The sequence below is a fragment of the Gallinula chloropus genome (assembly GCF_964237585.1).
Source record: "Gallinula chloropus genome assembly, chromosome: 17".
Classification (NCBI taxonomy): domain Eukaryota; kingdom Metazoa; phylum Chordata; class Aves; order Gruiformes; family Rallidae; genus Gallinula; species Gallinula chloropus.
In genome coordinates, this window is record NC_140102.1 from 852,261 (window position 1) to 876,289 (window position 24,029).

Genomic DNA, 24,029 nt, shown 5'->3' on the forward strand with positions numbered 1-24,029 from the left:
ACCCATGGGTGAGGGGCAGAGGGGCTGCACCAGCCCGGGCATCCTCCTGCTCTGCAGCTGGAGCTGCTGGTGTGGGTGATGGAGAGGTACGAGGTGAGATCTGTGCCCAAACATCACGCTCAAAGCCTGGGCAGCTGGGGAGATGGAGATGTGGCAGGACCGGGGCGCACCACACGCCCACCCATACCTGTACCAGCACCAGCAGCACCCACACCGGGGGCTGGCACCCACCCTGCGCCCCAGGAGTGGGTCGGGTGGACGTGACCCCAGCTGCCCCACTGCGAGGTGCTGCCGCGGGGCTGCGGGGCAGGAAGCCCCTTCCAGCCGGGGGGGATCTGGCCCCGTCCAGCGCGGTGCTGCGCGGACAGGGGCTGTCGTCGGGCCAGGCTGGCAGCGGCCGGGAGGAAGGCAGCGTTAAGCACGTGTCAGCAGCAGCCAACCCGGCCCTTCATTTAGACAGATTAAGCAAGTTGCTTATTGCCCGTGACATAATTTAGATGAATGGCGCGGGTAATCCATCAGGCAGACCCCCGCGCAGCCCTGCGAGCAGCCGGTGGGGATCCCATTACCTTACACGTGTTAACAGCCAAACTCCTTTGTATAAACAACAAAGTGGCGCTCCTGAAAGGGCCGATTTTCCCTCATTGTCTGGGAGAGGACCGGCGGGCTGGCGGTGATGGATGGCGGCGGCGGCGGGGCGGGATGCGGCCGTGCGGCGGGTGAAGAGGGACATCGTGTGGGGATGCGCTGATGCACGGCACGGCCGCACACGGCACGCACATGCTGCACCGCGGCCCTCAGGAGCCGTGCTCCCCTCCCCAGCCATGCTCTGCCCGCCTGGAGCAGCAGCACCCTCACCTCTGCCTGGGGAGCGCCGGCTGCGCCAGCCCCCGGCTCACGGAAGCCGCATCCGAGGGGCAGCCGAGCTGCCCTGGGGGGTGGTTTCTCCCCGCTTCAGCACAGCGGAGCCGTTCCCTTGTCCCCTCCCATGGGCACCCATCTCCAGGCTTTCCGCCGCGTCGGGCAGTGCGGTTTGTGGAGAACGTTCCTGCCTTGTTCCTGCATCCAGAGGAGAGACCCGACTCGTGCTGTGGGTGGGGTGCCAGGAGCGGAGAAGTCACAGACCCGGCACCCCCCAGGCAATGAGAGGGGCTGTAGGACGCCCCTTGCCCTGTCCCTGCACACCAAGCGCTGACCAACACGCCGAGACACGCAGGTGACACGGGAACACACGGTGCCAGCAGGAGAAATCTGCAGGAGAAGCAGCAGCTCTCCCTGTCCCGCTGCTCCCTGCTGGGCTCAGCAGCCCCACTGCTGCGGGGAGGATGGGGGGCGTGGGGGGGGGATCTGCAGCCTGGCTGCAGCAGCCTCTCCTCATCCCCCTGTGACAGCTCAATGCCCCAGGGGAGGCCCAGGTGTCCCCGGGATCCATCACACAGGTTAAAGGAGGTTTGCTGAGGGGACAAATGCATCCCTGGAGCTGGCTCAGTCCCCAGGCTTTGGAAAGAGAGAGAGAGCAGCTACAGCATCTTGAGCACCGGGTATGGAGCAGAGTTTTCCTTTGGGTTTCCTTCCCCTTGGTGAGAGCCAGGGTTGAAACTGGGGAAAGCCAGAATCTCCCAGCCAGCACTGGAGGTGGTGACACGGCTCCTGGGGCATCGGCTGAGACGCTGCCAGAGCTGATCCTGCTTCCTTGGAGACAAACCCGAGCAAAGGGGAGGAAAGCAGCAGAGAGAGGAACTGCTGCTTCGGCACGCAGCACCCAGTCCTGCCCACGCTGGGAGCAGTGTGGGAGCCATGGGATTCATCCACCGACAGCCAGCCGTGCCAGGGAGGCATCCCCAGGCATCCCTGCTTGAGCCGCCCCAGCTCCGCAGCCGAGGTCTCTCCAGGGTCTCAGGGTGATGTGATGGCCACACCAGAGTCCTGATGAGGAGGAGGATGCCCTGTGCTGAGCCCTCACGCCCCAGCACAGCACGAGGGGCTGGAGCACACCCAGCAGCCGAGCCCCCCAAGGTCTCTCCATCAGCAGAGCCCCCACCGTGCTCCAGCCTTCAAACCAGCCACCAAAGTCGTTTCCTGCTCCTCAACTCCCCACCAGGAACATTATCCCTTAATTGCTGCATTTATTCAGACTTATTCTGTATATCTAACAATAATGAGTATATTAGATATGTAATTATTACTGTCATAAACGTAATAGTGACAAAACAATAATTGAAATAGTGTCTATGAGGATAATTCACCATTGCAATTAATACTGCCCTGCTTAGTTAATATGTCACGGCTTAAAATAAATGCTGTCATTACTCCATTACTGATACCGTGTTATAATAATTATTGCAGCAATAATTAAGTGTCTATAGTGATCACAGATCGCCACAGATCGGAGTGAGAACCACCGTAAATAACACCAGGAAGGGGTGAGCTCCACGCAGAGCCTGCTGTGGGGATGCTCTTTGTCTCTGATGCAGTTCATGAGCAGCAGCTCTGCTCGCTGACCCCTGCCCGCCCCGGCCTGTCAGCCCCTCGCTGTGCCACTCCAGTGAGCCCAGCACAGCCCAGTGTCTGCCAGCATCATCCCACCCCTGGGCTTTGCTGTGGGATGTGTGTGCCCACGGGGTTGCGCTGGGTGGGAGGGGGCACGGCACCCACCGCAGCATCTTTGCTCCCCCCAGCTGCGTGGGGGGCCAGAGGGGTGTCCAGGGAAGCAAACGAGCCCTGGTGCAAAGGCAGGAGGATAAAGCCCGTCGGCAGCAGCGATCAGAGGCAGCTCAGCTGAAGGCTGACTCACAGGAGCAAGGGGCAGACTCCAGTGAGCAGCATCACCCCTGCAGCGCCTGCATCCTGCCCCGAGATGCAGCACGCCTCTGTGGGATGCTCCATCCCTTGGGAAGGGCTGGGTTAGCTGCTGGCTTGGCTGGTTGCTCCCAACACCTGGCAGGAGGCTCTGAAGCCCCCACTGCTGCTGGGACCAGCACACGCTGCGTGTCAACACTGGTCCCCAGTACACTATCCTCCATGGTGCAAACTCCCCTGTGTGCTCAGCCAGCATCCCTCAGCTGCTGCAGCCCCCTGCCCACCCGTTCCCCCCCCCCCCCTTTTGTGAGGCCACTTCCCACCCAGTGCAGGAACTTCTCTGTAACTCAACTTCTCCAGAGTTGGACTCAATTTCCTCAGATTAAATAAAATCTCAGCGTGTCACTCACCAGCCAGCCATGGGTTGGAGGGGGGTTGATTTTTCTAACCCTATCTCTGGTCCAATTACAATTTTTAATCTATATGTAGATAATGGCGAACAAAACCCCTGTAGAAATGTCAAGAGTGAGGAGGTTATTAGCTTAGTTTTAATTACTGTCTATCATTCTTAGAAAGCCGCAGTAACCTGATAAATTAGGTGACAGCTCCAGCAGTAGGAGTTTAGGTGGGCTTTAAAGGCAGAGGAGTTTTTTAAAACAGAGGTATTGGGGGGTGGGCTCCCCTCCTAGGTGGGCAGCATTCATGTTTGTGGGGTTTGCTGGGTCTCCCACTTCCTCTCCATCCTGGAGTGAGTGCCCATCCTGCAGCACCCGGCTGGGAAATCCACCGTGTCTGCTGCTGGGAAGGTGCTGGAGAGGCAGCTCGTTCGTTGAGCCATCGTTTGAGGTGGGGTTTGCTCCTAAGCGAGCCAGGGACAGCGTGTCCATGGCCTTTAAGGAGCTGAGCTGCCTTTCTGTGCCCCGGAAAGCTCAGAGGGTGACAGGTGGAATGTCAGGAGCGAGACCAGGGGCTTGGAGGAAACATCCTTCAGCTGTGCAGGATTCCTGCTGGGAATGTCAGGATGTAGATCACATGTAAATGCCTCTAGAAGCCCGAGCACTGGACACTTCATCACCAGCAGCCCCCAACATATGCACACATGTTGTCACATGTGCACACCGGGGCCGTCTGGAGAGGGACCCGGCACCCGTTCCCTGCAGCTCCAGAGGGCAGGGGATGGGCAGATGGCATCGGCGCTTGGGGCAGGGGTGGGATTTGGGTGGGATGGGGCTGATCTGCACACACACACAGGCAGGATGCTGCCCCCAGGCTCTGCCCTGGGCGGGGAGTGGTCCCAAACCCTCTGCTCCGAAGATGCCGCGCTGCTTGGAGAGGCACCAGGCTGCTCCCGCTGCTGTGGGATGTCAGGGGGATGCTCCAGCCACGGCGAGACCCCCCCCACACTCCTGTCCCCGTGCAGGGACCCTGTGGCTGGTGGGTCTGTGGGGATGCCCCGTGTGACCAGCTGGATCCATCAGCCAATAAACAGTTCATTGTGCTGGGAGAATTATCTCTGCTGGCGTTAAGGTCGGCGGTAACACAGACATTATTACTGGCGGGAGGGATATGAGCAGAGCCTGTGGCACAGAGCAGCCTCTAACTCTTCATTATTTATACCAGAGCTCCTGGGAGGCGGAGACGCAGGGACGGGGCCCGCGGGGATGGCGGCAGTCACCCCACCGCGCTTCATGGGGACGCTCGGGATGGGGCACAGGGAGCACAGAGCCGTGGTGCCGGCTCCAGCCGTGCTCCTCTGGCGATGGGGTTCTGCCTGGCCAGGTCTGCACACCCCCCGAGCCCCCCGCCAGCCCTGGGGAGCGCAGGAGAGAACAGAACCTGGAAGATGCTTGGGGATGCAGGGGGGTTTCAGCCGTGCTGGCTGTGTGGGGGTGCTGCTGGCTGTGTGGGGGTGCTGCTGGCTGTATGGGGGTGCTGCTGGCTGTGTAGGGGTGCTGCTGGCTGTGTGGGGGTGCTGCTGGCTGTGTGGGGATGCTGCTGGCTGCGTGGGGGTGCTGCTGTCTGTGTGGGGGTGCTGCTGGCTGTGTAGGGATGCTGCTGGCTGCGTGTGGGTGCTGCTGGCCACAGCCAGCTGCTCACTGTGCCATCGGTGCTACCCTGCAGCGAGAAGCATCACAGTGGCCAAGCATCTCGCCGGCAGCTCGGGCAGCTCAGGCTCAGTGAGCCCAGAGCCCTGGGGCACCTCAGCAGCCGCATCCTTCACAGCATCCAGCTCAGCGTTCCTCCCAGTAACACCCCAAGCAAGGAGCCTGTGTGCACCCCCAGCACCGGGCTCCAGCAGCTCCCACCGAGCCCCGGGGGCCACGGCAAGTGGCATCAGGGATGGGAAACCCACCCCCTCCCCACCCGCCCCACATCACCTCGGGAATCCTGGCGCCCTCCTGCACTCTCCGAAATTAAAACGTGCCTCCTGTATAAGTTGTTATCAAAAATAGGAGCGTTTTATCTGTCTGTAGCACAGAACACAGATTGCAGGGAGACATTCAATTTGGAGTCAATTTAAATTTCAATTGTCTGTGAAATCTAAATCAATAGGCTATAGTTCAATGGCGCTTTAATAAAACAGGACATAACAGAGGAATCATTAGGGATTACATATGATAAGAGATTGAAAACAGTGTCTGTGTAATGGTGGAGGAGCCATTAGAGAATTACCTCAAGCATCTGCGAGTAAACCAACAGCCTCCTCCTCCCCAGACTAACGAGAAGACTTAATTGTGCTGCAGCAGCTAAAACTGCGTCTCTGTCAGCCTGTGGGTGGGTGGGTGAGTTACAGGGACATGAAGCCCTCAGGGTGCTCCCTGGGGTCGGACGGCCACGGTCTCAGCCCCTGCTGCCATCCCCCAGCCCCCAGCCTGGGAGCTGTGGTGCACCGGGGTGAGGCAGAGCTGCAGGTCCCCTCTGTGTCCCCCACAGCGTCACCACTGTCCCCAGCCAGCAGGAAGGTGCTGGAGGGTGCGGGCAGCTCTGGACACGCAGCCAGGTGTTGGAGGTGGTACCTACCTGTGGTGACACACTGCTCCGGTTGAGCATCCCTCTGATTTGTGTGGGTGGTCCAAAGGAGAGCAGCTAAACAGCGCTATTTCAGGTTTGTTTGCATGTAATAACAACCCCCTTCTCCTTACCTCACTGAGGATTATCCCCATCAGCCCCGTGATGAGGTGGGATTCCAGCAGCTTTGGTTTCCCACTCCTTGATGAGAGACTCATCGGCACAGGAACAGTGTGAGAGGCAACAGCCATGAGCCCTCATCAGCTGTGCCAGGAGCTGAGCCCGAGGTGTCCTCAGCCCTGTGCACAGCCAGCCCACAGCAGCAGGGGTGCAAGGAGGGGATGGCCAGACAGAAACCTGCAAGGACTGCTCCATCAGGGAAACCTCCATCACTCCCTGGCCCTGCGGAGCCACTGTTTGGCCCTGGTTCAGAGCCCCAGGAAGGCACCAGGAGGATGCTCGAGCTGCCAGGGGTGTCCCAGAGCTCTGCAGGGGAAGGGGCTGGTTTTGCCTGTTTTATTCCAGAGTCACAGGGTGGGGAAAAACCCCTCTAACCCCAAGATTAACAATTTCAATAACAAACCCTGCGAAGTTAAGGGCATTTGACAAATGTTTTTACAACCTTTGGTTAACCTGCAGTAACAGCTGTTTGAGTGTGTATAAATAAGACTATTCTGTGGAGGAGACAGGAAAAATTGGTTTTATTTTAAAGGACACTGTTTGGCTCCCACGGTGCAGTGGCATCCCAGGAAATATTGTTTAGTGGCGACTGCGCGTCATGTTTAATACTCAGAAATGCAGCCACGGAGAGCAATACATCCCCTGGCTCCTGACAGCTGCAAAGCTGGGGTGTATTTTAAAAGGAGCTTCTCTCTCTCTGAAGGAAAATTTTGAGAGGGATGCAGATGAAAAAAAAGAAAACCCTTCAGAAATAGCCAGGGTGCTCCTTGGATGTGAGCTGCCCGGCCCAGGGAGGGGAGGGTCACGGCTTGGGGATGCTCAGGGTGGGGGTGTGGAGGATGCTCAGGTCCCGGCTTGGGGATGCTCAGGGGGTGTGGAGGATGCTCAGGTCACAGCTTGGGGATGCTCAGGGTGGGGGTGTGGAGGATGCTCAGGTCAGGGCTTGGGGATGCTCAGGGTGGGGGTGTGGAGGATACTCGGGTCACAGCTTGGGGATGCTCAGGGTGGGGGTGTGGAGGATGCTCAGGTCAGGGCTTGGGGATGCTCAGAGGATGTGGAGGATGCTCGGGTCACAGCTTGGGGATGCTCAGGGGATGTGGAGGATGCTCAGGTCACAGCTTGGGGATGCTCAGGGTGGGGGTGTGGAGGATGCTCAGGTCAGGGCTTGGGGATGCTCAGAGGATGTGGAGGATGCTCGGGTCACAGCTTGGGGATGCTCAGGGGATGTGGAGGATGCTCGGGTCACGGCTTGGGGATGCTCAGGGAGTGCAGAGGATGCTCGGTTGGGGCTGCCCGGCTTGGTTGTCCCCAGCACATCCCTCACACCCACACCTCAGCTCACCTGGGACTGAGGTGCCGCAGCCCTGGGTGCTGCCAGGGACAGGGGCTGCCACCCTCCCCAGCCCTGGGAAATCCATCCCCTGGAATAACAGCCATAAACCACAAATAATCCCCAGTGCCCCTTTTGTTAGAAAAAATCATGGCCTGGCTTGGAACCAGGGACATTCTTTTCTCCACCTGCAAATAAAAGTGTCACGCCAGTTGCCACTTCAGACCCTGCCAGAAAGGGCTCAGGAGCCCACTAAAGAGCCAGACTTTAAGCCTCACCGTTAAGAATTACAAGAGATCCACTGGGCAGCATGGAAATACAAGAAATACTACAATGCCAGTGCTAAAACCTAATGAGAAATGGAACAAGCTGAGACAGAAGCTTAACAAGAAATACTGGACAAGTCCCCCAAGAAAAACTACAGGCAGCAGCGGAGAGGAGCTGCCAGCCAGCTCTGCAGCCGTATTGATCCCGGCCGGAGAAATAAGAGGAGGCCTTTGGAAAGTAGATAAACAGGGAGATATACAGCAGGAGAGGTCCAGAACTGATGAAAACAGGAGAAAATGCAGCTTAAATCAAAGGGCAAATACACAGAAAGAGAAAAGGTAATAGGATTTGTGTTTATGGCTAAAGAGGAGAGTTGTGGGGAGGTGATCAGACACCGCGGTAATTGAAAAGAAATGGAAAACAGAGCCCAGGATAAATATTTTCCTGGGAGAAAGTGGGCTGGAAACTTGAAATAAGCCACTATTAACATCTGTCCAGGCCAGAATCCGGGAAGAATATGCAGAGAGGTGTGAGGGAGGGTGGGTGTGGGTGAGGGGTGGTGAGGGACAGTAAGCGGTCACGTCGCAGAACGGCTCCTGCCTGCCCGAGGTGCCCAGCTCCAGGCAGGGTCAGGCTGGGCAGGAGGCTGGGGATGCCCCTTCCTGCCTGCCCAAAAGCCAGTGGTGATGCCCCCTGCCCCAGCCCTCCTGCCAGGCAGCACAGCGATGCTGCTGTGGCTCTGGGGGCTCCTGCACAGGGGACCAGAGCTGTGACCAGGGCGGGATGGCAGGGCTGGGATGGTGTGGGGCAGGGATGCTGTGGGGCTGGGATGCTGTGGGGTAGGGATGTTATGGGGCAGGGATGCTGTGGGGCAAGGCTTCAGGGTCCTCTGCCTACCCTGGGGCAGGAGATGGCTGTGCAGCGTGGTCTGCAGCCCGTGCAGGGGGATGCTGCTGACTCTGGGGGCAGCCCAGCATTAACCCCCATGTCACAGGGGTCTGGAGCTTGGGACCGAGTGGAGGGTCCCCATCCCTCACAGCCCCGGAGGGAGGGGTGCGGGCCATGCGGGGTGGCCTTGCAGGGCTGGGGGATGGTGGCTGGCTGCCTCCCCCTCCCCGGCTCCAGCGCCATAAAGCAGGAACCGACGCACAAACCCTCCACCTCCTGCCTACTAAATCTCTCCTGACTCGGCCCCGCTGCCAGACGCGCTCCCCAGCATGCAGAGGAGGTGTGCTGGGTGTGCTGGGTGCGGGAGCCTGCAGCCGCTGGGCTGGGGGGGGGAGGCTCCCACGCCGGAGGGGCGGTCAGGGGGTGCAGGGGGCTCAGCGCCTCACGCACCCCGGGGCCTTTCCGGGGTGGGAGCAGCCAGCTCTGCCCGCTGTCCGGGGAATGAGCCCCCCCTGCGTGCCGCGGAGCTGGGTCTCTGCATCCCCCCGGCTGCTGCAGCCTTCACGGGGCTGGGGGCTGCTGGGGGTGTGGATGGGGTCCTACCGCATCCCACCCGGTGCAGCCATCCCTGCCCAGAGGGGGGTTTTGGGGGTGGCTTTGGAGGGTCTATTTGCAGGGAGGGATGCTGCCCGCCCCCCCCCCTTCGCAGCTCTCCAGTCGCTCCGCCACGGTTGCCATGGCAACGAGAGAGGAAGGCTCCCCTTCGCCTCCCGAGATGCTCAGCGCCAGCATTCCTCCGCATGGCCATGGCCGGCCTGCCGCTGCAATACTAATCAGAGCTAATTGCCGGGAAGCACCCCCACCCTCCGTCCTGAGCGCGGCAGCTGCCGGCGCAGCACCCACCCCCAGCCCGCAGCTTGTCCCCACCAGCGTCCCCCAGCCTGGGCTGGACCAGCCACCATCCCTGCGGTGACGGAGCATCACTGGGCTGGTGTCCCTGCTCCTCCCCAACGCCACCAAACCTCGCACCGCGCTGCCAGAAAGCCTGAGAAACGGAGTGAAACACAAGCGCAGATGGAAAGGGGCGTCTTGCAGGAGGCAGATTTGGGCAAAGCCTCGCTGGAGCAGCGGGTGGGCTCCCCAAAAACCAGCACTTTGGTTCAACGAGCCGTTCCCATCCCAAAGATGGGGCTGCCCCAGGGAAGGCACAGTGGGCTGCAGCCCCAGCACTCCCCTCCACGGGCACTGGTGCTGCCGGATGGGGCCACAGCAGCAGCGGTGCCGCAGCCCGATGCGCTACAGAGCCAGAGCGCAACGCTCACAGGGGAAGGATTTTTTTTAATAGGGCCCCATGGAGACATCAGGGCAATTTTCAAGGAGGTTTGAAGCCACCGGGAAGCTTATTAGATCCGTTCTGCAGAGTTAATTTGATGTTGGTAATCAGTGAGCAAGTTAAGCAGTTAAGGAGATGGTGGCTGCTGAATGGTTTGGCTGTTTAGCCTGCTTGTAAGCAGTGGTTACTAATGAGCGGCTCATGAATATGAATGAGAGATGATTACAGTGTGGAAAGGGCAGTCAGCAAACCATAAACTCGATTTTAATCTTTTTATTATCAAAGTCACGTTATTAATAATAGACTTTACATTAACACCCAGCTCCATCAGCCAGTTACTGCCCTGCCTGGCAGCCCCCGGCAGCGCTCAGCACCAGCTCTGCTGGGGCAGAGGGTGGCACCCTCACCGGGGCATCTGGCCTCTCCCAGCAGCAGAGGCTGGACCACCAGTGACCCTCACGCACGCCCCTTCCCCGGGGCTGATGCCTGGAGAGTCGAACAGGGAGCCAGGAGCTGAGACCACCTTGTCCCCGGGGACCACAGCGGCCACGAGCATCCCGGTCACTGCCAGTGCCATAGGGGTGGCACACTGCAGCTGAACACCGTGCCCCACTCCCCGTGAGAGCACACTGGTGCCCTGCTCCCCACGAGAGCACAGTCCTATTGTCTGTGTGCCTAATTAATGACCCTTATCTCCTGTGGGGTGGGTGCTGGGGTGGGGAGGCGGCGGCTCCTGGGCCGAACGCTGAGCCAAGGGATGTGGGACACGCTAAAAAATATTAATCTGCAAATGAAAACGGGTTTAATTGGATTCTGCCTTTGGGATCGGGTCGCTGCCACGTTCTCAATCAGAGTTGTCCAGTCAGCACAGCGGCTGCAGAGCCTTTCAGATGGAAACGGCGAGCGGCTCCCAGAGGTTAATAGGAATGGTGGAAAATAAATAGGTTATTGATTGATAATAACAATAAGCTGACTCCAGTCCTACCTTGGTGACCTTTCCTCACCCAACTTAGAGGAAACTCAGTTAGCATCTAATTACGGATCGCCTTCCAGCCCCACGTATTAATGAGGCTGTGTGGTGGCACCGGCCGGCAGCCGCTCTCGGCAGCGGGGAGACCCAGAGTGCAGCTGGCTGGGGCATCCAGGGACAATACTGAAGGCACCACATCAAGCCCACCCATTAGAAATCCCCCTGACCCCCTCCTCAGCCCTCCCCACTGCTGGCAGGACCCCACGTATCTGCTGGGCTGGTGGGAACAGGGAACAGAGCTCCAGCGCTGCTCATTGTTCCACACGTGGCTTTGGGCTCCGCTTGCTGCGAGGTTCATCTGGGAAAGAAGTGGATTCCAGCAGGGCTCTCAGAGAGGGAGGGGAGCAGCCACACCGGCCGCCTGGGACACCAAGACACCTGCCTGGGACAGCGAGACACCCACCTAAACCCTCCCCAGCCACAGACACCGGTGCTGCCGGCACGGCGCTGCACGGTGGGGGGTGATGCCTGTGGTTAACAGCACTTGAACGTCCCTTCCCTGCTTTTCCCAGCTTTCCAGGGGTGTTTCGGGCAGGACAGTGGGCAGGGGGAGCCGGCAGTGCCAGGAACAGCTCCTGGCAGGGATGGGTCTCAGCAGGGTTCGCTCCTGCTGCTGGAGGCAGAGCATCACCTGTGGCAGACGTGTCTCCCAGCCGGCACCACCGCAGCCCTGCGTGTGTAAACACCGTTAAATAAACCCCAGAAAGCTCCCCAAACGGGTTCTGATGGGCACTGCCCATCTCTTCATCCCTTAGGGGAACATTAACTCAGCGGAACGCGAGCTGCGGGGGTGAGAAATGGGCAGAAACAAATTAAACCAGGAGAGGAGCGCAGTCTGGGGCTTCCTGGTGTTAATTAGTATTACTTCCACATTCCTAACGAGCTTCGGTCAAGAGGCCACGTGTGCAGCCCCACTGCACCCCACACCGCAGCACCCTGGGTGAGCAGAGCCCCGCGGCGCCTGCCAGGACCCGGCTGCGGGGCTTGGGAAAGAGGGTGCGTGTGATGGGTGCGTGACGCGGTCACAGCCCTGGCACGGCGCGGGGGAGGGGGGGCTCTGTGTCCCTCCGGGTGAGAAGGTTGGGAGGGGGAAAGGGGAGAATTGGCGTGTTGGGGGGTTTTTAGGGTGATTTTTGCAGCTCTGGGAACGGAGCCACTCGACCCCCGCACGCAGCGCGGTGCGGGGGGGACTGGGATGGGCTGGAAGCACCGGGGTGTTTCACAGCTCCTGAGCCACATCCCGCCCCAGCCCGCATCCCGCCCGCGCCGAGGGGCCGCAGCCAGCGCAGGCGAAGCCGGGCGGGGTGAAGAGCCGCTGGAACTGGGGAGACACGCGGGACCGGGGGCACCCGGTGCGGTGCCGTGTTGATGCCGCAGCCCGGGCGGGGCGCGGGCCGGGCCCGGCGGGACCCCCGGTGCTGCCCTGCCCGCTCCGGGGGGCTCTGGGCTGGGACACGCCGGGCCCGCGCTGCAGACACGGGTTTGGGCTCCCCACACAGCCCCGTGCTCTCCCCACGCTGGGCAGGAGCCTGCGGGAGCTGCTGGCGGCTGCGGGGCCAGCCGGTGCTGCCGTTATCCCCTGCCCGGGGGTGGGATGCTCTGCAGCACCCGGGCAGCAGCGGCACCGCCCGGGCCGGGGCTGGTCCGGTCCCTCTGCGCCCGGCCGGGCTCCGGGGGCTGCGCCGGCTCGGGCCGGGCTTTCCTGGAGCACGAGCTCCACCTGCCGCCGCCCGCCCGTGCCAGGCCGGTACCGGCGGGTGCCCCACGGGCAGGGCCGGCAGCACCGCGCCCCCCGGGCCGGTCCCCCGCGGCACCCTCCAGCCCCTCCCCGGGACCCCGGGCACGTCCCCGCCGCGGCGCGTCCCGTCTGCGCCCAGACCGGGGGCCGGCGGCCACCCCCCGCCGCAGGGCCACTGCCCCGGAGCCCGCGGAGGTGACACACCCCCCCCGCACCACCTGCCCTGGCCCCCGCACTGCGCCCCGCGACATGGGAGCTGGGGCACCCCCAGCCCACCCCCGCCCGGCTCCTCCAGCCCCCCTGCCCCACAAAGAGACCAGACTGCAGGGTGGTTGCACACTTGCCATGTTCACAGCGGACATTACAGGCTGCGGGGGCATCCTGGGGGCTGTGGGGACCCATGGGGCACCTGCTCGGGCAGCCCCAGGACCCCTTCTCCCCCAGCACCCTCCCCCCACGCCAGCACCCAGCCCCGCCGTGGCCCTGCCTGCTCCCTCCGTGCTGGGCGAGGGGCGGCTGAGGGCGCTGGCTGAGCAGGGGTGCCCTGGGCAGGACGCTGCGCCCCGGGGCTGGGTGCCATGGCCAGACCGCTGCCCGTGTCGCTGCCGAGGTGACCTGGCCCCGCAGCCACCATCCTGCAGCTGGCACAGGGGCATCTGCACATCACGTCCCTCTTGCGCTGCCGCTTCCCCTCTTCAGGCAGCTCTGGGGGGGACGGACAGACAGACTGACTCTTCTCCCAGCCAAGGGAGATGGGGAGCAGGAGCACCGAGGTGCTGGGGCAAAGGAGCAAACTGGATGTTTCTCGAAGCCTCTCGCCCCCCTCTGTGTTGGGGAGGGGTGGCCTTGCAGGGGGCAGCAGCCACCGGTGGCCTGTCCCCACCACGGGCAGCACTGGCTGCCAGCACAGGGCTGCACTTGCCCAGTGTATCCTCTGTCATCTGGCTGACTCCTGGTCCCGTCGCTCCTCTCAGTGACCAGCCTGTGGAGGTGACCCCTGGGCATGGGGCTGGCTGGAAAGGGGGGTCCGTGGGGCAGGGAGGGCAGCCCCTTGCAATGGTGGGGCTCCAACGCCTGCCCAGCACTCACAGTGTTCTTGATGCACACAGGAGCCTTGAACCTGCCTGTCCCAGTGGAACCTGCCCTGTGCCCCATCCAGCTCATCCTCCCACCCCAGCCCCTGCCCATCCCCACGCTGGAGCCCCTGCCCACCCCACAACCAAACACAGGAGTGTCAGCCCAGAAACCCGCCCGATCCCAGCTGTGCAGAGAAAGGGGGGCAGGTGGTTAGTGGGTTATGGTAGAGGTGGGGCAGCCATGGAGCTGGGGAGGGGATCCCTGTCAGCGTCAGAGCCCAGCAAGACCCCCCCACCCTGGCTGAAGGACCAGGCTGCAGTCAGTGCAGCCCAGGGATGCCAAGGGGAAGCAGGCAGTGGCTCTGTGTGAACCTGGCCACTCAGAAGCCCCTGGTCTGGCTCTGCCTCCCAGCAGCAGGCAGGAGTTGGTGAGGATGCTGGGGAGGTCCTCATCATGGAGTTAGTGAGCACAAGCCAAAGCCAGGACAGAGGAAGAGCAGCTGGAGCTGGGTGCTGGATGGATTCGTACCCCACCCCTGGACAGAGCTGCCCTGACTCCTGGTTGAGGCAGCCCCCCCAAGCTTCCCCACTGCCCTGGCCCCCCAGCAGCCACGGCCTGGGCTGTCCTCATGAGCCAGCCCCTGTCCCAGCCAGCATCACGGGGCCACATGTCCTGTCCTGGCACACAGGGCTTGGTTCAGCTGCACTGGCCATTGCACCCCTGCTGCTGGTCCAGCCAGCACCGACTGCAGATGGTGTCACCACGGGTGGATAGCCAGCACGGCCAACACACACACAGCCTGGAGAGCCAGGGGACATCTCCCTGAGCGACAGACGGACAGACAGGAGGCAAGGCACAGGCTGTGCCCCTGTCCCAGCCTCGCAGCATCCTGGCTGTGCCGGGCAGCCAGCAGCAGGTCCAGCCTCCATCACCCACTGCCTGCTCCTGCCCGGGGGGACCCTGCAAGTACCAACCCAGCGGTTAGTTAGATGCAGCCCTCGGCGCCGTGCGGTTAGTCAGGACCACGCTGCCAGCAGCGACTTCCACATGCATCGGGGTCACAAGATAAACTGTGGAGAGACAAAGGGAGTGAGGAGAGGAGCCCGCAGCGCCCTGCAGCCACCCCGGCACTGATGCGGGAGCAGCACGAGACCATTCCCCATGACGGGTGAACTGGGGCCCCAGGAGAGCCCCAAGCTTGGGCTCTGGTGGGGCTTGTGGCCATAGCATCACTTTTTTGGCTGAACCTCTCAGGTATGCCGGACCTTTCTGGCCATTACAGATTGGAACTAACGGCTTTGGCATTGTCCTGTTTCCACTCAGCCTCTTTTCATCACTCAGCCACATGAAACAGGGAAACAGGAGGCCAATAGGGAAACTTTCCAAGCCCCCAGCCCTGAGCATCTTCCTTTCCATCGTGGGAGACAAAGATGCTCAGCGGCACGGAAAGCCAGGCTGCTGCAGGTCGGTGCCCGAGAGCTCAGGAGCGGCTGCTGCTCACTTGCCACAGGGAACAGCAGCCCAGAGGTAAAAGTGCAAAGAGTGTTTGTTAGTAGCGACAGAGAAACAGGTCAGGAACGGTTAGTACAGGCGGTTAGTAACAGAAGCATGGCACAACCGGTCTGACTGGCAGGGCACACGTACTGGAAGAGAAATGAAGAGGAAAGCAGCGGCAGTTAGTCCATTTAATTCAGTTCAGGAGTGTGTTAGTGACAGAGAGCTACTGGCTCAAAAAGGAACTGAAAAGCTTCTGCTGACAAACCCGGGTCAGGCTCCGGGTCAGCACCGGACTCCGCAGGCAGAGCCGGGCAGGGCGTGCGGGAAGAAACCCCCTGGGCAGGGGCTGCCTGCGTGGGGCAGGGGCTGTGGGCTGCCCCTCCTGCCCGCTGCGGGGGCTCAGGCTGCCCGGCCCTGCCTGTGCAGCCCGGCACCCACACGGGACCCCCAGCACGTCCCAACCTACTTACCCAGCTTTTCTGTTCCCCTTTCAAGGCAGCGCGGGCTGCCCGCGGTTAGTGGAGGCGACACGGGGCCGGTTAGTAGGGCATGCGCTGGGGCGGGTTAGTGGGTTAGTCTGGGGGCTGCGGCACCCCCGCAGAGGGGGCAGGGGGCTCGGCGGGTTAGTGGGTTAAGGTGGGAGCAGAGCGGCAGCATGCAGGGCCGGTCCCGGTCACCCCACGGAGGGGAGCGTCTTCCTGGGGAAGGGGCTGCCGGGCTCCGGCTCACGGGGCAGGAGGAGGTTTGGGCTTGGGAAGCGTTAGGGGATGGTTTAGCTGTCCCCATCGCTGTGCTGCTGAGGTACCTCACACCCCGAGCACATGGGTGCCCCCCAGCCCTGTACCACTGATGATGAGGTGGGTACCGGTCACTAGAGCCCTGCAGAGACAGCGCCAGCTGCTCTGGGTCTCCACCGAGCTCCCAGTGCCCAGGGGCAAGGAGAAGGTCCGGCAAGGAAAGCCGTGACATGGAGCAGAGGGAAGGTGCCCGAATGCTGAGGGGCAGCAGGAGCAGCAGCGCTGCACCATGCCCCAAGAAACAAGGGGATGGAGGGGCACCCAGGGCACCCTCTGCCCCGTGCTCCTCTGGGTTGCCTCCTGCAGCACTGGGTCCCTCTGATCCCCACCAGGATCCGTCTCCATTTGGGATGTCAAGGGGCTGTAACACCTGCTACGAGCTGTGTCTGTCCTCAGCCTGCTGCATACTCAGAGTCCCCCTGCCTGCTCACAGGACCCTTGGGTGCTTGATGGTTGTGGCCACTCATGGGGCCACTGCCGGCCACATGGGGCCATGAGAGGATGATGTGCTGCCCGTGTCGGTCCCCCCACCATGCTCCAGGGTCCTGGCAGGACATGGCACCACCACAGCAGGGCACTTCCCCCGCAGAAAGCACCAGAACTCTGCTGACAGGCAGAGGGATGGGCAGGATCAGTGGGGACAACCAGGGTCCCTCTGGGCTCTGGCCATCACGTCTCCTTGAGGAGCTGGCCCAGCTCCACTCACGTCCCCGTCCCCTTCTCCCTCCTCCTGCATTCAGCCGAGGGGACGGGTCTCACCCTGCCCATTGCTGGGGAGGGCACACGGGGAGACCCATGGCCTGGGTCTGGCTGGGATGGAGCAGCAGGACAGAAGGGGCCCCCAACACCCGGCAGGAAAACCACATGCACACGCAGACCCCCGTCCTTGGGTGTCACCAGGGCCGTCTCGTCAGCTGCATCCCCTGCGGCAGCCGGGCTTGTGGCTCCAGCCCACGGCAGCCGCCGCCGGGTCGCTCTGCTGGGGCCGGCCCGGCTCTGGCATCCTTGTGCAGGTGGTGCTGGTGGGTCCCGGAGCCCCTGCTCCCCTCGGCACAGCCGGCCTGGCTGGGCAGGAGCTGGGGCTGTGCCCCGTGGGCTGGTGGCACTGGGGAGCAGAGATGCTGTGAGAACCTGGGCAGGGTGGCCGCTCCCTCCCCACCACTGGGGACTTTGGGGGGACACACCTTCTTGAGAGGGTGGCCCCAGGGATGGTGGGACCCCATGGACCCAGCTGGAGCCTTGGGGAGAGCCCACAAGGGGATGGGACCCCAGGGAGGAAGGCAGACTCCCAGCTGCCCAGAGACCTCTGGGGTCATCAGGGGTTGGGGGGAGCATGGGGCTGGCACACGTCCCCCTTCCCGGGGATCCTACCTGTGGTCACCAGCTACACAAGCACCGTGCAATGTCCCCCCGTCCTGTCTGGCTGCTCCGGCGCGGGGGCCACGCAGGGGGCTGTGTGTGAACAGACCTCAGGTCAGTCACTACCAGCTGCAAAAGAAAGCGACCGGCGCAGCAGGGAGCAGCACGGCGCCGGCACCCCTGGGCAGAGCCCGGCCAGCGGGGATGCAGCACTGCTGGGGGCCTGGCAGGGGGGCAGGAGGTGACAGACCCCCCCTCAGCTCCCCACCATCCCCACAGGGTTAAAGCCCGGGGGGTGGCATCCTCTGCTCTGAACCCCACCACTGCTGGTACCATTCCTGGTCCCCCAGTGCTGCCCAAAGCTGGGAGCAAAGGAAGGGGCCAGATCCTGTGGGATGGAGAGGTCAGACCTCGGTGGGGAGGGGGGAGGTGATGCCATGCCTGGAGCAGGGACCGGCTCAGGCACACCCACAGCCCAGCCCTGGCACTGCCTGTGGGCAGCACGGCAACACCCAGCTCCCTCCCGCAGCAGGTGAACCCCCTGCCCCAGGGTGCCCCCCAAGCCAGCACCCAGGTGCTCAAGGGTCTGCTCAGCTGCCTGTTGCCTGCTGGGGGACACCCATGGAAATGCCCTGAGCTGCATCCCCTGAGCAAGGGGGCAGCCAGACCTGCTGCCAGGCACAGGGGGGTACTGGGGTGGATCACACCAGGAATGCCCCAAACTGTCCATCCCTGTCTGCTGCTGGGACTCTGGGGGTGGGATGGGCTGCCCCAGCCAGCGCTGCTGTCACCACTGTCACCGCTGTCACTGCTGCCAGTGCCCCTCTGCCTCTGCCCTGCAGTTAAACTGGGCCACTCTCTGCCCACAGCAGAGCGGCTGGTGGTCCCAAACACGCTGTGATGGGCCCTGCTCCACCTCCACCTCCACAGGGATGTGGGTGCAGGGGTGCAGGGGGCTGGTGCCATCACCCAGCCCGTCCCTGCTGCCCCTCCTGGATGGAAAAGCCACCACAGCAGCAGGTCCTGGGGATCTGGGACATGATGGATCCACAGTCCAGCTGTGGAGCCGCGATGGCACGATGTGGGCAGTGCCCACAGGACAGTCCCTCCCATGGGGACAGCACAGCCACGCAGCACCTGCTGTGGGGCCGGGCTGGGGCTTGGTGGGGTGCCGGGAAGCAGAGATGCCATGGAGCATCTGGCAGTTGGATTCCCTGCTGAGCAGGAGGGGCCTGGGGGTGGGTAGGGGGGTGGGCAGGCAGGAGGTGACCCCGCAGGATGGCTGCTCTCTCGCCCAGGAGCTGGGGGGAGGAAGGCAGTTCTGTGTGGGCAGCCGTACCCAAACCCACCAGCCAGAGCTCGAGCTTCCCCTGCTGCTGGGGGCTGGCAGCGCAGCACAGAGTGTCCCAGGGCTGAGCACCCAGGAGTCAAATGGGGGCTAAACCCCCCTCCTCGAGTGAGGAGGAGGATGGAGGAGAGCGCAAGCTGCGCTGCAGGCAGGAGCTGGGGGTGAGGGCAGCAGGGGAGATGCCCAGGCGCAGGGGGGATGCCAGTGCTGCCGCAGGCACACGGTGCTGGCTGCTCCCAGATGCAGCGTGGGGGCACCCCCAGCTCCCAGCAAGGGGGTCAGCACAGCCTTCCCTCAGCCCTGCCAGCGCTGCCCATCCCTCACCGGCACCGGGCAGAGCCCAGGCTCGGCACAGCCGGGGCCCCGGTGCTGCCGCAGCGGTGCCAGGTGATGCATCCCTTTGTCTGCAGCTGGGGGGGGGGGGGCGCGAAGGGGGGGGGGGGGGGCAGAAAGGCTCCCACCGCAGACCTGATCATTCCTGGGCTCCCCTCGGCTCCCCCGGGGCGGGATGCAGTCTCACACAAAGGCGGTGAGACAATGAGGGAGGGAAAATGGCTCCCCAAGAGGAGCCCGGGTGGCATCTGTCAGGTTAACCCTTTGCAGGGCGAGGGGCTGCGCTGGGGAAGGGGTGGGGGTGTGCTGGCCCCCGCCTCTTCTCTAACCCCCTACCTAAGGGTGTAGGAGGAAATGGGGGTTGGAGACAAAGCAGCAGCCCAGCACTGGGGCTGCATCTCCTTCCAGGAGCACTGAAAATCAGGCAAGAATCCATTTACCTGTCTCGAGCCCGGGTCTTGATCGGGTTTCTGCAACAAACCAAACAGAAAACAAACACGGGGCGCGTCAGGTATTGTTAACTGGGGGGCGGGAGCCGCCGGCCGGGCCGGGTCGGTGCCCGGGAACGCGCTGCGGGTGCTGCGGGTGCTGCGGGTGCTGCGGGTGCTCCTGCCCCTAACAAAGGGCGAGGGGCCCGGGCTGCCCCCCGCATCCCTCGGGAGGAGCTGCCGCCCGCCACTGCCTGGGGATTACACCCAGGGAACAGGAATATACCGGGTGTGGGAGGGAGGGAAGGGGAAGGGGGGGCATTTTCCCGGGGGCCCGAGCGGACGGAGCTCAGCGCCGGCCCCGCCGCCCCCCCGGAGTGATGCTCGGCCGGACCAGCCGCATCCCGGGGCCCCGTCCCTGCATCCCACCCCGAGGAGGGGGAACGGCCCCCCGCCCCCCCCGGGGGCTCCGCTCGACGCCCCCAGACCCCCCCCCAGCGCCCGGAGAGGGGTCCCCGGAGCAGAGCAGAGCCGAAGGGCCGCGCGGCTGTACCTGATGCCGGGGGGGCTGGGCTGGGGTCCGCCGGGCTCCGCGCGCTCCCGGCCGCCGCGCAGCGTCTTTGTGCTGGAGCTTTCCAGAGAGCAGCCCCGGGAAAGATATTGCCACGCAAACTCCTCCCCCCGCAGCCCCCGCGGCCCCCGCCCGGCCCTACCTACGGCGCAGGAGGATGCTGCAACCCCCATTAAATTTTAATGCTGGAAATGCGGCCGAGTCACCTTCCCCCCCCCCCATCCCTCCCCCTACCCCCGCCCCCCGCCTGCCCGCCGCCCCTCGCCGCCCCGTGCTGCGGCAGACCCGGGGGACACCCCCACCCCCCCACCCCCTCCCCTCCCGTCCCAGGACACGGTCCCGCCGCGGTGCCGGGGGCTCCCCGCAGGCATTTGGGGCGGCGTGGGCGCCCCACAGCCGAGGTGGCGGGGCAGGGGCGCGGGGGGGCAGCCCCCCACTCGGGGCCGCGCTCGGCGGGGCGGGAGGGCCGGCGGAGCCCAGCCCAGCACACGGCGGGGGTCCGCAGCCCTGCCCGGCTGTGCCCAGCGGCGCCGGGGGCGGACCCCATCCCCAGGCCGGGGGGGTGCTGGCTGGGAGGACCCTCCGCAGCGCCCGGCTCTTGCATTGTTCCGCGGGTCCTCCCCGGGGAACCCCCGGCCCCGCTGCCAGCCGTGCCCGGCTGTGCGCTGGCCCCGCTCCCGGCCCCCCGCATGCCCCCCCGGGGCTCCGGGGCAGAGGGGGGGCTGGACCCCGCACCAGATGCGCCCCGGAAGCTCGGCGGCTCCTCCGGCTCTCGCTGGCTGGCGGCCCCAGCCCGCTTTGCCCCGGGGGTGGCAGGAGAGGAGGGTTTGGCTCAGCCCACCCCTGAAATGTTTTGTTGCTTCTCTCCTGCGTTTTCCATTGTGCTCTCCTGCAGAGAGCATCCAGCCTTCCTGGGCAGCAGCGTCTCCCATGGTGGTCCTGCTGCTGCGAATGGCAGAATCAGGGTGGGGGGGACACACTCGTCACGCCAAACCTTCCCTCAGGAGCTCTTCTGCAACGAGAAATCCTTCCCGGCTTCGCTTAACTGTGCTTTCTCCTGAGCCGAGGATGGTTTATCAGCTGCCCACCACGGCTCCTGGCTGCCCCAGGCCCCCCACAGTGACAGCCCAGGGCCAGGCACCCTGCCTGCGGCATCACCTCGCTGCTCTGGGGCCAGCACAGGGCTTGGCCCTCTGCTCTGCCCCACTGCGGGCAGAGGGGCTCGCCTGGCCCTGTGCAGGGGGCTGTGGGGAGCTGTGGGGTTGGAGGGTGCCGCAGGTTGGCCTGGGTGCAGGGGTGTGGGGATGGGCACACAACACACAGCAGTGGATCCCGCAGCTCCTTCCAGCTCCCGGGCAAGGGGGAGGCTGGGCAGCGGCTGCACGGTGCCCTCAGCCCTGCTGCAGCCACAGCACGGCCCAGGCAGAGCAGACGGGGGCTGCAGGGTGACAGGGATGGGGTCTGGCAGAGCGCTGAGCTGGGCTCCTGCAGGAACGGGCTGGACACGGTCCTCACGGGCAGGAGTGCAGCCCTGAGCATGGGCTGTGATGCTGCTCCGGCTGGCTCAGCACCCGGCTCCTCACCCCTGCGTCGGGCCTGAGCACCGTTCCCTGTCCCCACAGGTCCCTGGCTCCGGCAGCAGACCTGAGGACAGGCCACTGCACCTCATCGTGGCTCCACACCCCACCCAGGCAGGGCTTTCACCTGCCTGTGATGGGGATGTGTGGATGCCCGTGCTGGCTGCAGGGAAAGAAAAGGACGGTTGTTCCCCCCACCCCATCCTTGCCCCTGCTCTGCCCTCGAGCACAGCATCCCTCCCAGCCTTAACCCCCCCCGGCACTGCCCCCCCCCCCAACTGCCAGTGCTCCTCCTGCGACAACCGAGCCTTTATTGAGCTTTGTCCCCACTGCCCCGCGGGAGAGACGGTGCCCAGGGTGTGCAGCCGGTGGCACGGTGGCTGCGGCAGCTCCGGTGCCGGTGTCACTGCTGGACCCTGCGGATGGACTGGACCTGGCCGGTCTGTGCGTGGGAGCCCCACTCCCGCACGTGCTTGTACTCGCCCGCACGGCTGTCGCTCTCCAGGAGGTACTGGAAGCCCCGGTACCCCGGGTACTGGGAGCAGACCCACCTGTGACAGGGCAGGGAGTGGCAGCTCAGGGCTGGCAGCGCTGTGAAGCATCCCCATGCTGCAGGTGCTGGGCAGCGGGCAGGATGCAGGCAGCTGCCAGAGCATCCTCAGCTCCGGGGTGCGCCCTGGGGTGCCCGGTCCCGGCGGGGCACCAGCCCCCGGGGTACTCACGCGCCAGAGCGGACGAAGAAGGAGCCCACGGAGCTGCTGCCCCAGCCCAGGGCGGGCAGGGAGGGACAGTCATCACTCAGCTCCCCCCGCCTGCCCTGGAAGTTCTCCTGCTCGAAGAGCATCAGCCTGCTGCGCCCGTGGTCCTGCGGCCGAGAGGGGCACGGTGTGGGCACAGCCACCCTGCCCAGCCCCCAGCCAGCGGCCGGCGGTGGGTTCTGGGGACGGTGGGCTCCAGTAGCCGGCCCCACGGCGGGGAGCTGGAGGGGGTCACTCACGGCGCAGGCGATGGGGCGGAAGGAGCACATCCTCTCCACGCGGTAGGCGTTGCTGCCGCTCCACGCCTCCCAGCACGGGTACTCGCCGCGCTCCAGCACGAACTGCTGCCCCTGGAAGCCACAGTGCTCGAAGCCTGCCCACCTGCCGGGTGAGACCCCCGTGGAGCCCCCCGCCCTGCTCACACCCGGGCACAGGGGCGTTCCCCGGAGGAGACAGCCCTGCGGCTCGGGTGGCAAAAGGCACTGGAGACCTCCATCCTTCAACCCCCCTCCATCCGTGGGGTCCCACAGCACCACGGGGTGGCAGCCCCCTGTGACCCCCACTCACGCCCCGCTCTCGATCTTGCAGGAGCGGACGGTGCTGAAGCCGTGCTCCGGGGTGCTGTAGCAGTCGGCAGTGAACTCGTGCTTCTTGCCCTGGAAGAAAGGCTCGTCCCACACCACGATCTGGGGGGGATGGAGGGAGTCAGGGGGCTCCTGCAGACGCTGCAGCCCCATGCTGGGCGCTCGCGGGGCTCAGGCTGCAGTGCTCCAGTACCTTCCAGAGACCAGAGGATCTCCTGCAGCGCTGGGTCATGGTGGCCCTGCTGGGACGTGAGAACAGGACCGTTAGAGCCTGGCATGGAGCTGGTGCTTTGCTGGCCACTGTTAGCCTGGCCTGGGGCTCTGCCCTCCCCTGGGACCCCCATGCCTTTCCGTGGACCCCCCCATGGGCAGTGCAGGCAGGTGGAGGCAGGAGCCTGCAGCTCAGCTCAGCTCAGCTCAGCTCTGCTCTGCGGGGCTCACTCCAGCCTCCGCCTCGGGACCCTGTGCTGTGCTGTCCCGTCCCTGGCAGTGTGGGAGGCAGTGATGGGGGTGGCTCCACGCTGCAGCAGGCTCTCCCAGCCCCCCAGGGCTGCCACCCAGGCCGTGTGGAGCAGCCTGTGTCTGGCAGGGCAGCCGTGGCCCTGGCACACGTCCTGGCAGCACCGCAGCAGGGTGGGCGTGCTGCCTGCCCGACACAGGGCTGCCCACAGCTGCCCGTGCCCGGGGCACTCCTCCTCCCACTGGCACATCCCTGAGCCAAAGCCCCAGCTCAGGCAGCCCAGCGCAGGTCCCCAGTGCTCACCGAGCTGCACCCAGAGCTGAGCACCCTGTCATGGCCAAACCATGATCCCCCCAGCCATCCCCCTGGGAGCCAGCCCTGTGGGGTGAGGGCAGCTGCCAGCAGGCTCCCGCGCTTACCTGGGGTGAGGTGCTGGTGCCCAGGGAGGTGACAGGTCCGGCAGCCCTCCAGCTGGGTTTTTATAGCCTCCAGATAGAGACAGAGCCCAGGAGAGCATTACTGAAACCCCTAACTCAGCACATGGGGGGAGGAGGGACCGGGCAGAACAAAGGCAGAGAAGCTGATGAGCCGGGATGCTGCAGGCACCAGGCTCAGGCTCTGACCCCCGCCTGGCCCTGCAGCTCTGGAGCTGGAGCATTGCCCCGG

General features: G+C 64.1%; 1 protein-coding gene across 1 annotated transcript; it reads right to left on the reverse strand.

Annotated features, from left to right (window-relative positions):
- Nucleotides 1–21,964: 21,964 nt before the first annotated feature.
- CRYBA4 (crystallin beta A4) lies at nt 21,965–23,135 on the reverse strand (the record flags this gene model as incomplete). Its single annotated transcript, XM_084272153.1, has 5 exons — nt 21,965–22,112; nt 22,284–22,426; nt 22,559–22,700; nt 22,887–23,005; nt 23,097–23,135. The coding sequence occupies 5 exons, from the start codon at nt 23,133–23,135 to the stop codon at nt 21,965–21,967; spliced, it is 591 nt and encodes a 196-aa protein (XP_084128279.1).
- Nucleotides 23,136–24,029: the final 894 nt, after the last annotated feature.